An 11,702-nucleotide genomic window follows, 5' to 3' on the forward strand; every position below is an offset into this window, starting at 1 on the left:
CAGGCCCCTCCCACCTGCTCGTGTTGTCGTCACGTGCCGATGTCGCGAGTTTCTGAAGCGGGAGCGCGCACATGGCGCGTCATGCTGGGTATATCGATGCACCGGGAGACGGTAGAAATGTTTTATGCAAGGGATACATTGTGAGTACCATTAGAGAATAATTTGATTGTACGTAGGTGTTTCCTGCTGGCAGAGTTTTCTTTCTTGTATTTATTGAAAATGCTCGATATATTTAATCTGCTATGCGCCTTCTCGTACAGCTGCTGTTTAACAGGTAATTTTTCACTCCAAAAGTAGTTGCTAGTCTTTTCCGCGGTGTTACTGAATTTCCACGTAACGAATGGTGTCAATTCTGTACAAGTCATTAATAAGTAACATATTCGGTTCAAAATCCTCACACAAAACAAGCGTATATTAATAAATATAAAGTAATACAATCAGAAATGTCTCATAACATACCCCTCTGATACATCATACCTTTTTGTCCAAATATTAAAATGTATTCATTCAACATCATTATAAATAAGTTTATGAAGTGTTAAATTTATTGCCGATCGGATTAAATTTAGGAGATACCGACACTTAAGAGCAAAATACTAGCGAAATGGACAACTCCAACAAATTCCTCGCGCTACTCTACCCTGTGTGCTCGCGTCTTTGCGAAACATTGCCAACAGCGCTCTCTGCTGGGCCGCTTGCGAATTGTGCAAAACCTTTTCCGTACATCCTGCGACCTATTAGTTAAATGACACTACCTTACTTTTCAGTTCTGTACGTCACTTCTAAGCATTTTTACACATTTTGTATGTTATATAAGGGAGGCAGTGCCATGAAATTATCTTGAGTAATAGTACTAATATTTTTAATTAACATATCTAGTGAGCTTACTGTGTGTAGCACTTTGTTTCAGCTATTTTTATAAAATGTACTATATTTGGTGTGCCCAACTGACAGCTATGGATGCTGCTGTTTGTCAGTATAAGATCTGGATTGTGTCATATTTTAAGCAACTCTTGTCCCAGGGTACTGTAAGTACTGCTGCATTATAATGTGTTATTGAACTACATGTGTAAATACCCAGAGATACGAATCCAGTTTCATTGTGTCCTTTGCATTTTACTGAATGTTGAGTTTGGACTGTCTTTGTAACAAATTCCTTTATGTATTTCTCCTGTAGTATTCCACCAGAAATTTACCCTGGCTATGGAACATCTTGGCTTGGGTGGGGCTACAGTAACACACATCCAACACTATAGGCGTGTGTGTAATTTCCATCAACGTTCACAAACACGTATTTATATGGGTTGGAGTCTCTGAATCACTCATAATGTCTGTTTGAGTGTGTGCCCTGTGACGGACTGACATCCCTGTCTCATTCACTTGGCTTCCGTTAACAGTGGATTAGGTAAATGGATATGGAAGATGGATAGATGGGTGGGTCTGAGTTGGAATAGTAGTTAATACAAGCAGTACAGACTAGTTCATACCAGCTAGGACCAGATGACAAGGTCTAATGATTTTGGCTGGAATATATGTATCAAATTACCAAATACACTCACCGTGTCGTGGTTAACCTTTTTAATCAGCATTTACACTGGTGAAGTAATAATTTTAAAGGTTGGATTTTTAAATAATAATATAGTCTTATTAGAATGGGAAATAGAGTATTTCCTTGTGTACTTTGTGATCTGTAAAGTCAAGATGAAGTTTATATTATATTTAATGTGGGAATTATTGTTTAAAAGAGAACAAGGTGAGATAATATAGAATTGTAATAGAATCATTGAATTATGACTAATAATACAGACCGCAAAAGTTTCGTCTTTATGTTTATAGTTGCCAATACCTAGATTATTTTTGCGGTGAGTGGTGATCCTAAATTATTTTACAATCACTGTAAATTTTCACGGACGTAAGAACACGTATGGCTGGAACCATCAGTTTTCAGCGCCGACGGGACTGGCTTTTTGCCGTTTTATATGGGTACTTGAAAGGAGGATATCGGTTACGTAGCCGTCGTAACCAAGTGGCCGTCAGCCACTGTTGAGCCTGCTTTGGCGTACGCAGAGTACGAGAATCGGGGACGGTCACGTGGCCCAATTCCGTCCTTCTCCGATGCATGGGCGGGGTTTAAGTTCTGGCGACGCTTCGGAAATAACCAGTACTGGGACGGCGGCTGATCGTGAGTAACGTCCCACTACTGTCTCCGTCTACCCAAGAAATCCAGTGACAGTGGGGAATTATTGGTAATATAGGCTGTTTAGCAACCGCTGCAATTCTTTCTGTGAGATGTTACGTGCTTGAAAACAATTTAGTAGTTTAAAAAGATATTTACATGAATGAATGAACACGTGTCCAGAAAAACCATCGGCGTAGCTGTACATGCATGGTTTAAATACTTGTTTAGTAAGTTAACGTTTAATACGATCCCACCGTAAAGTACCGTGATCTTTCATTCTAAGTGAAAGTTAGGATCGCATACCATGTTGTATACGTGACAGATTTCATTGTTGCCGTGCACTGCGCACGTTATTTTGCAGTGCAAACCAGTCAGTTTTAATGTTTAGTTTAATTGCAATATTACTTTTATATTTATGAAAACACGTATAAATCAGACAGGTGTCATCAGTCGCTTCAGCCCTTGAAGCGCACAAATAACCAATGTATTCAGGGATGGTCGTCTGGACTCCCTAAGGACCTGGCGGAGGGCCGCTGTATCCGTAATATTCAAGGGGATAATCCCCCACCCCTACGAAGGGGGTCTATTTTCCTCGATCCACTTTTGTTCCCAGTTAGATCCTGCGTAACAATGAATATACGATAGTAGTTTCGAGTATTTTAAACTTTGCTATTAAAAGTGTATGTTTCGACTCTACAATCCGATTTGTTTTTCAGAGATCATTTTGCTCAGTGTTGTGTTTCATGGTGCTAACAGCCTCAGATTCGCAGTTGTACGTGGTGTGAAATTCTAGATAATGTAAAAAATGCACTTTTCAGGTCTGATTAATCAAGATTGCTTGTGTATATGATTTGAACAAATGCAAGTCATTAATCAGTTGACTGAATTATATTTGCCAATAAACGACTAACGGAGTTAAATCATACAAGTTTGGACCACTTTGATTTATTTAACATTTTTGACAGTCTTGAGCTACAGTCATCATTATTACATCTTAGTGAATACTCGTAAAATGAAGTGAACATTATTGAAGACGGAAACTCCGGAAGGTTACAATATATTGTTTTGTGTGATAATTATGTTTATGGTTAAATGTTGCTTACGTGCACATCAATATTAAATGGCCAGTAGAGAAACAAGTAGCCAGTAATTAGTACGGACATCCTGCTCCTTCCCCACATTATTTCAGTTAATGATCATTTATTAAGATCACCATGACGCTGTGAGGTGTCGTTTATTTACAACTGCCCTCATGAACGCACCGCGCGAGCCAGCCAATCTGCCGATTCTTGTAGACCCTGCAGAGCAGTGCATCATTCCGAGTCAAACTCCATTACACAGTCCTGTGAGTGAGTCACGCTGACCATAAAGTGAAGCTGACCTAATATTATCCTGCCGTGTAAACATAAACTTGCGGAACTGAATGTTAATGCCCTGCATGTGTCTGACGATGTACTATGATGTAGCACTCGTGGATAATTGAATTGTGCCGGTGAAATATACTGCAGTACAAACGTATAAAGAGGCTTCCTTTTGTGATATAGATATAATGACTCAGTATTTAATGACTGTTAAGAATCTGAATTCTGACCTTCTAGATTCACTCAGTTAAGAGCAGCTGCACGTTTGCAAGAATCATTTATAACCTGACATTTTCTGGTATTCTGTACAGAACTGAGAGATTTAAGTTTTTTTATGAAAGCAATTCAGGTTAAGTACCTTGTTCCTCCTGGAGGTTACCCAGAATCCTTTACTGTTATCACAACATACACAGCAATGTTTAGGACATAAGGACAGTAAAAATTACCCACAATGCATTTGGGTGTTAATCTTCCACCTTGTCTTTTGTTAGGATCTTTCTCTAGATAGCCATGGTGAATCAAGTGCAGCGGGTGGATGGCAGCTTTCAGGCCTCAAAGAGCGACTCGAGCGGGGCCAGCAACAGCGGCGGCGAGAGCTCCAAGGACAGCTCGCGCTGCTCGACGCCCGTGCTGGACGCCGACCGCACAGACCGGCTGCACGACAAGATGCGCCGGCGCATGGAGTCTGGGGACCGCTGGTTCTCCTTGGAGTTCTTCCCGCCGCGAACTTCCAACGGGGCCGTCAACCTCATCTCCAGGTCTGTGCTACAATATCTACAATATGTTGTTTTTTTTCTTAGAGTAGTCCAAAAAAAAGGAAAACACAATGGCTAAACGCAGTCAAGTAGGACTGTTGGAAAGTAGCGTGAATCAATGAAAGAGTGCAGCTTGGAGTAAGTGGTCATGGCCTGGTGACTCAGCTATGGGAGGCAAGGCTGTGCATCTCCGGGAACCGCTGCTTTCAATGTCTGGTAACACTTCACATTAACTGCACCTTCATAATGCCTTCGTAATGCATTCATAGAACATTCATAAGCAGCAGGTAAGTATATCTCAACACCCTAACATACCTCAACAACTTTAAAACACATTAGTAACAAGCATTATATGATTATAATGTTTATTATCATATAATGTTTGTTATTAATGTATACTGCAGCTGCTAAGGTGTTAGGATGTTAAGGTATACTTACGTGCTGCTTATGAATGCATTATGAAGGTGCAGTTAATGTAAATTGAATGTGTTTCTTCGCAGGTTTGATCGCATGGGCTCAGGTGGGCCGCTCTTCATCGACGTCACCTGGCACCCTGCAGGGGACCCGGGATCCGACAAGGAGACATCTTCCATGATGATCGCCAGCACCGCCGTCAACTACTGCGGCCTGGAGAGCATCCTGCACCTGACCTGTGCCAACCAGACCAAAGAGCAGATCACGGGCCACCTGGCCAAAGCCAAACGGCTGGGCCTCAAGAACATCATGGCTCTCCGCGGAGGTGCCCCAGCTCCCCTCATCTTTTCTAATTCTTTGCTCTTTCTCAGAAAGCTGAATTAAGGAATTAATGATTTTTGCATGCTGCCCTTTAGATCCCGTGGCAGATGTGTGGGAGGAAGAGGAATGTGGCTTCAACTATGCCACCGATCTAGTCAAACACATACGCTGGGAATTTGACGATTACTTTGACATCTGTGTCGCTGGTAGGTTTTCGGCCATATTGCTGTCGCGAGTAAGCAGGTGTCATGTTATAACTTCCGGTCCAGATTTTAATATCATAAATTAAATTATCCCATTACATAATTTTTTGCTTGTCAGACATTTTAATTTAGCCTTTTTGCAGCTGATGCTTGCAGAGAGTCTGGGGCTGAATGTTGTTCTGAGGAAAATGTAACCTTTTCCTAAAATTTCTGAATTGCAAAGGATACCCCACGGGTCACCCTGAAGCAGAGAGTTATGAGGTGGACCTGAAACACCTGAAGGAGAAGGTGGACGCCGGAGCAGACTTCATCATCACGCAGCTCTTCTTCCGGGCCGAATCCTTCCTCAAGTTTGTCAAGGATTGTAGGGCTATTGGAATTACATGTCCCATCCTGCCCGGAATCTTTCCTATCCAGGTAAAGAAGAGGCTGGAATGGCTGGAAATCAAAACCTTCATAAATAGAATTACAGAAATTATTGTCCACTCATGCCCTTTGCTGTTTGTATGTTGCATCGTAAGGGGATGTTATTTTGTGCCACTGTTTACCTGTTCATGGATGGTTTGACGCTAAAGCCCATTTAATTTGACTTCATTTGGGTATTTATGCTTTCCAAGGGTTACCAGTCTCTGCGGCAGCTAGTGAAGCTGTCGAAGCTGGAGGTGCCTGAGGAAATCACGAGCGTCATCGAGCCCATAAGAGACAACGATGCCGCCATCCGTAACTACGGCATCCAGCACGCGGTGGGCATGTGCAGGGTGCTGCTGGAGACCGGCGATGTGCCCGGCCTACACTTCTACACCCTTAACCGGGAGGTGGCTACGATGGAGGTCCTGAAGCAGCTCGGTCTGTGGATCGAAGATCCCAGGTTCGGCCACAGTGCAGTCTCCATTTCCCCCGGCGGCGTGTCACGCCCCCGTATAGCAGCACCGTAAAATATATGGTTTCCCTCTTTAAGGCGACCCCTTCCCTGGGCACTCAGTGCAAACCCCAAGCGCAAGGTGGAGGATGTTCGGCCGATCTTCTGGGCCTCCAGGCCTAAGAGCTACATCTATAGGACCCAGGACTGGGACGAGTTCCCCAACGGGAGGTGGTGAGTAGGAGGGGATGGTTCTTAAGGTTTCCATTTGTATAACGGAATCATTTAGGATGTTGAACATGAGAGGAATAAGTGTGCATATAGATCATAGTAAGAAAAATCCAGGTGGGGCAAATCACACGTAAGTACATAGGTGTCTGGGAGCCAACATGGCTACAGGTGCTGCTAGGCTTCCAATTATTGACTAGAATCAAGGGCAGAATCGTTCCATCAGTTCTGCCATAATAGAAACTAACAAGAAACTAAGTGCAGTTTACAAAATGGCCAGTCAGCCACATCACAATGGAACAAAGGTGGCAGGGATGGGTTGGTTTAGGTGTTTCTGAAAGAGGTGAGTCTTCAACTGGTAATTGAAGGTTGTCTTAAGACTTTTTAAAAATTTTTTTTTTTACACAATCATTGTCTCTTTCAGGGGTAACTCGTCCTCTCCTGCCTTTGGTGAACTGAATGACTATTACCTCTTCTACCTGAAGAGCAAGTCCTCCAAAGATGACCTGCTGAAGATGTGGGGAGAAGAGCTAATGAATGAAGAGAGTGTCTTTGAAGTGTTCACCAATTACATCACGGGGCAGCCTAATCACTGCGGACACAAGGTGAGGGAGGTTTCCACAGCGAGTCTGCTGCTCAGTCAGGGGAAGGCATCAGACTGAGAGTACGAAGCGAACAAGGAATGATTGTTGTGCCGCTTAACGCCTTCTGTCTCAGGTGATGTGTTTGCCATGGAACGACGACCCCTTGGCACCTGAGACCAACTTGCTGAAGGATGAGCTGGAAAAGGTGAATCGCCGTGGTATCCTGACCATCAACTCCCAGCCCAACATCAACGGGAAGCCCTCCTCTGATCCCATTGTGGGCTGGGGACCACCTGGAGGATACGTCTTCCAGAAGGTCAGGCAGCGCCTCCGCACTACAGTGTCAAGACGTGCATCCAATGTCCTTGTTGACGTTCAACCTATTTGTTGTTTTGCTATTGCTTTCATTACAGATTGTCAGATCCCACAATTTATGCTTGAAATAGAGCAATGAATTTTTTTTTTCTGTATAAATGCACTTTTAGACTGAAGTTTTTGCAACTTAAAAGTGTAAATGGGTATTTGCAGTGATGCAGTGTTGTGTTGGGTATTGACTGTATCTGATGAACTGCCTCACATTTATGCTTTGACGCTGACAGGCGTATCTGGAGTTCTTCACATCTAGCGAGAACGTGACTGCTCTTCTTAAAGTGCTGAAAAAATACGAGCCGCGTGTGAACTACCACATCGTTAATGTCCAGGTAAGATCTCCTCCTCTTTTAAAGAACCGCTGTCCACAGCGTGTTTTCCTTGCGGGGCTCAATGACGCTCTTTCGCTCCTGTTCCAGGGTAAAAATACCACCAACGCCCCGGACCTGCAGCCTAATGCTGTGACTTGGGGCATCTTCCCAGGGAGAGAGATCGTTCAGCCCACTGTGGTGGATCCAGTCAGCTTTATGTACTGGAAGGTATAGCAAGGGCTCTATTGATTCCTTAAATGAGCAGCATACTATTCAGAGATAAGCTTTATTGACGTGAGAAGCATGTTTAGGAAAAGTTTACTTAACTGTAGAGTTCTTTTTTTCTGGTTTTTGTAGGTAAGAATGTGTTTGACATTGTCATGTAATAGTTCTGTCCAAAGGCATAAGTAAAATTAAATGTATATTCTGCCGGTTGTATACATTTTCAGTGCACTGTTGCGTAACATCATAATGGTTGTGACCGGTGCCTGATTACATGGCCAGGTTGAGGACGTGTCTGTCATTGACAGGATGAAGCCTTTGGCCTTTGGATTGAGCAGTGGGCCAAGCTGTACGAGGAGGAATCGCCGTCCCGCATGATCATCCAATACATCCACGACAACTACTATCTGGTCAATCTGGTAGACAATGACTTTCCCTTGGACAGCTGCCTGTCGCAGGTCATTGACGATATGTTTGAGCTATTAGACGCACCATTGGAAGCCATGGAATAGCACATGCCTCGCAAACACCTACGCTGCAATGAGGGCAGGGCTGGCGAACCAGGTCCATGGAGAGCCGCTCCGGGTGCGGGTTTTTGGGATGACCTCTCAGCCAGCCGATCACAGTGGGTCCCCAGGACTGGAGCTGAGAACTGCTGCTTTATTACTGGCTGATTGAGAGGCCATCCCAAAAACCTGCACCCACACTGGCTCTCCATGGATCAGGTTCACAAACATCTACAAACTATTACAGTGGAATATTTATGTGTCAAGTATACAATGTATACTTTTATCTATTTAAAAAATCAGGCTTAATGTAGGATTTTAAAAGGGAGCAATAGCTGGTTTGGATTGAATGAAGACTGCTCTTTTAGACGTCAGAGTGAGATGTTTGTACTTGACTCAATATTTTAACAATATCATGCCTTAAATACAAAATTTCATGGTGTTTTACAGGAAGCTACTCGAGTCACACTGTGCATTACTTGTGGTTATTTGCTATATACCTCATTACATATAGTGCCAAAGCAGAATAGTATAATATCCCCAAAGTTGTGGTTGAAAACTTAAACTATAACTGCAGGATTTGTTCTGTATATTTTTATCAGCTTTTGTATTTTTATTTTGACGTATTTATTGTTGCTGTGATGCTACGTAAATAGCAATGAATAACGTGTGTGTGGTCTCTTTCGTGTTTAAAAGTTAATGTAATGGCGAAAGTCGCAAATGAGTAAATGTGTTAGAAGCTGAGTCCATAGAGTCTTACTTGAAGTGTGGTTTGTATTGATTTGTGGGATTATAAATGTGTCAGTTTAAAGTCCAAGGCTTCGGCTACCGTTACATGCTGATGGATATCATTGGCTGTTTTTATGAGGGGACACCAATCAGGTTACAGGTGCCATCACAGACCGTGCGATGATTGGAGGTCCTCATCAGCAAATTTCTTCCTGGTCCTCCAGCTGAGGAAAATGATAGAGTATCCTTATGTACACACTGGCGATTGTACGAAACCAGTAAATCTTATCTTCTGAACTTAATAGCTCTGTGCCACCCACTAACGGCCTCCTGGGCTGAGTGCACGTTCTGCAGAAGTTCATCTTGGCCCCGATGACCGCACGGTCTTGCGTGAAGATGGCACTTCCCTTTCCGGCTCCTCCTGTCCTGGCCTCTTTGATGGTTGAAATGCTCTAATTCCTCCTCAACGTGGCCGCCCTGCAACTGCTGACCTCCACAAACAACTTGCAGGTGTTGAACACATCAGATGGTCGGATTCCATGAGTGGACGAAGGGTGGCTATTGAGAGCAGCTGTCATGACTTAAGCTGCGTTAGTAAATTCATAGTTTAATGGCCTTTTGGCCAGAAACAAGGTAAACACTTCCTTTAAGAAAAAGAGTGTGGTATCGGCCCTGAGTGTCCAGCCTATGGAAGAAGTATGACGTTTATAGCTGTGGGACAAGTCTTTATTTTTTATGGGAAATGGCATATGCAACAGGGTTTTGCCTCACACTCAAGATTTGTCGTCTGCGGGTGAAGTCGAGAAAGGGTGCAAGTAAAGAAGCACGGAGGCATTTCGGTGGAGCAATCAAACTTTGTGGGTCCTGGATTCAGCAGGGTAGCATGTGGGAGCCCCTGTAAGGTATCTGTGCTGGTGCCCAGCCAGACCTGTCACAGAATGGGATCTATTTTTATACACTGGAGCGCCCTGCAACAAGACAGGACTGAGCGATCGTGCAGATAACATTCCATACATGTAAAAATGAAAATTGTGCGAGCAAAATCAGTAGAAATGCAACAATTGTGTATAAGATACTACTGCTCAGCAGGGGCTGTAAGCTTCTGGCGATCAGCACTGCGCAGAGAGCTTGCTGGGGAGGGATGGAGAGAGCAAACTGCACGAACCCCATGAACTGGGGGCATTGGGCTCCGCCCACTGCATGACTGCGTGCTGCTTCTGGAAGAGTCTCTGCTCTGCTATTAAGTGGGCCAAAGGGCAGCTACGCCAGGCGCGAAAACGCGTTCCAGGAAAACCGAGGTATTCCGTGCCCATATATCTTATGGCTGTCAGCAGTGTTTTATCCTCATTTCTTACTGGGTGTTTGTGAGTTTTTATATTTAGTGATCCAGGCACGTAGTGCTGCAAGCCTGCTGTTTCCCTGTTTTTAAATGATTTTTAAAAATGTTTTGATTCTGCCCTAAAACAAAATGGGTAGCAAAGACCACAAGTAGTGCAGTAATCCCCCTACTCACTAACTACTCAGACAAGCAAAGGGGCCCCAGTCAGCCAAATGGTGGCGCTATAGCACATTTAATTTTAAGCCTATTTCTTGAATTGTGAGTCATACAGTAGAAAATTGCCAGAATCCCTGATTTATTTTAAGTGAAACTGCAATATAGGGTCCACCTCCTTTTTGGCTAATTTGCATAATTTGCAAAGTTTACTTTTGCAACATAGGTCTAGATTTTTGACCGAAACGGGAGGCAGTGTAAGATTGGCATCGTTTTTCGATAAGGGGTGCTTCAGCATGTAAACATGCATTTCTAGAACCGCTAGACTGATCCAGGCAGCAATTAGCCAATAGGAATTCAGCAGCCATTTTACAAGCGAATCATTGGTTAATCTGAAGCAAACTTGGTTGGAAGGTAAATATGCAGACCCTTTCATTTGGCTTTGGACTGGTGCCTTAGTACACAGGTCAGTCATGGTACTGCTGTGCCCTAAAGCTGTTTGTGTCATTAGCCACCAAACTAGGATCTAAGAATAACCGTCTTTCAGTTTAAATCTCTAAATGACTCATTAAATTCCTAATCCTTGAATTCCGTTCAGGTTTTTTGTAGTATTTTAAAAATCTCACCATTTGTGCTTCTGTTGTATATACAAAAGCACGAAACCAAACAAGACGCACTTTGATATTAAGTTTTTCATTACTCTTATCCAAAGACACTTGAAACTCACACATTGCCTTGTTCGAGGCTGTAACCTTCCTGACCTCATAGGTCAGAGCTTGATTTATTTTTATTTTTATATGCCAAGGACAGATACTAATTCTCTGTTGCATCATCTTGCATAAAAAAAAACAAAAAATTTATAAAAAAAGGTTAGAATGTGACCAGTAAGCTCAGGCCTTCAGGCTTTTCTAGAAACATCCTTCGATCTGACTGAGCAGCACCAAAAAAAGTGTGGGGGGTGGGGAGGACTGATGCATCCATCTTACTCATAGCTGTGTAGAAAAGACTGCCCCATACACTTTGCATCTGCACCTGAAGTTCTTTCAGGTTGGGAGGGGGCCACTGAAAGGCTTGTAGTCATTTTGGTACAGGAGCAGGTGATCATTCCCTCAAAGGGCCGGTGTGTGCAGGGTTTTGGGATAACCTCTAGGTCAGCTGTTCAAACCCAG

At 43.4% G+C, this 11,702-nt stretch overlaps 1 protein-coding gene across 3 annotated transcripts; it reads left to right on the forward strand.

Moving 5' to 3' along the window:
* The first annotated feature begins 43 nt into the window (after positions 1–43).
* mthfr (methylenetetrahydrofolate reductase (NAD(P)H)) lies at positions 44–9,071 on the forward strand. 3 transcript variants are annotated; one of them, XM_023841434.2, is made up of 12 exons: positions 44–140; positions 4,032–4,298; positions 4,796–5,034; positions 5,126–5,236; positions 5,457–5,650; positions 5,851–6,101; positions 6,192–6,326; positions 6,745–6,925; positions 7,038–7,220; positions 7,504–7,605; positions 7,693–7,812; positions 8,115–9,071. In XM_023841434.2, exons 2-12 carry the CDS (start codon positions 4,051–4,053, stop codon positions 8,316–8,318), a joined length of 1,968 nt encoding a protein of 655 aa, XP_023697202.2. In that variant the 5' UTR covers positions 44–140; positions 4,032–4,050; the 3' UTR covers positions 8,319–9,071. The 3 variants fall into 3 exon arrangements, with proteins under 3 accessions (XP_023697202.2, XP_072569614.1, XP_023697203.2); XM_072713513.1 differs by lacking the exon at positions 44–140 and adding an exon at positions 142–274; XM_023841435.2 differs by lacking the exon at positions 44–140 and adding an exon at positions 2,134–2,246.
* The last annotated feature ends 2,631 nt before the right edge of the window (positions 9,072–11,702 follow it).

This window comes from Paramormyrops kingsleyae, chromosome 6 (assembly GCF_048594095.1).
Source record: "Paramormyrops kingsleyae isolate MSU_618 chromosome 6, PKINGS_0.4, whole genome shotgun sequence".
NCBI classification, from domain to species: Eukaryota; Metazoa; Chordata; class Actinopteri; order Osteoglossiformes; family Mormyridae; genus Paramormyrops; species Paramormyrops kingsleyae.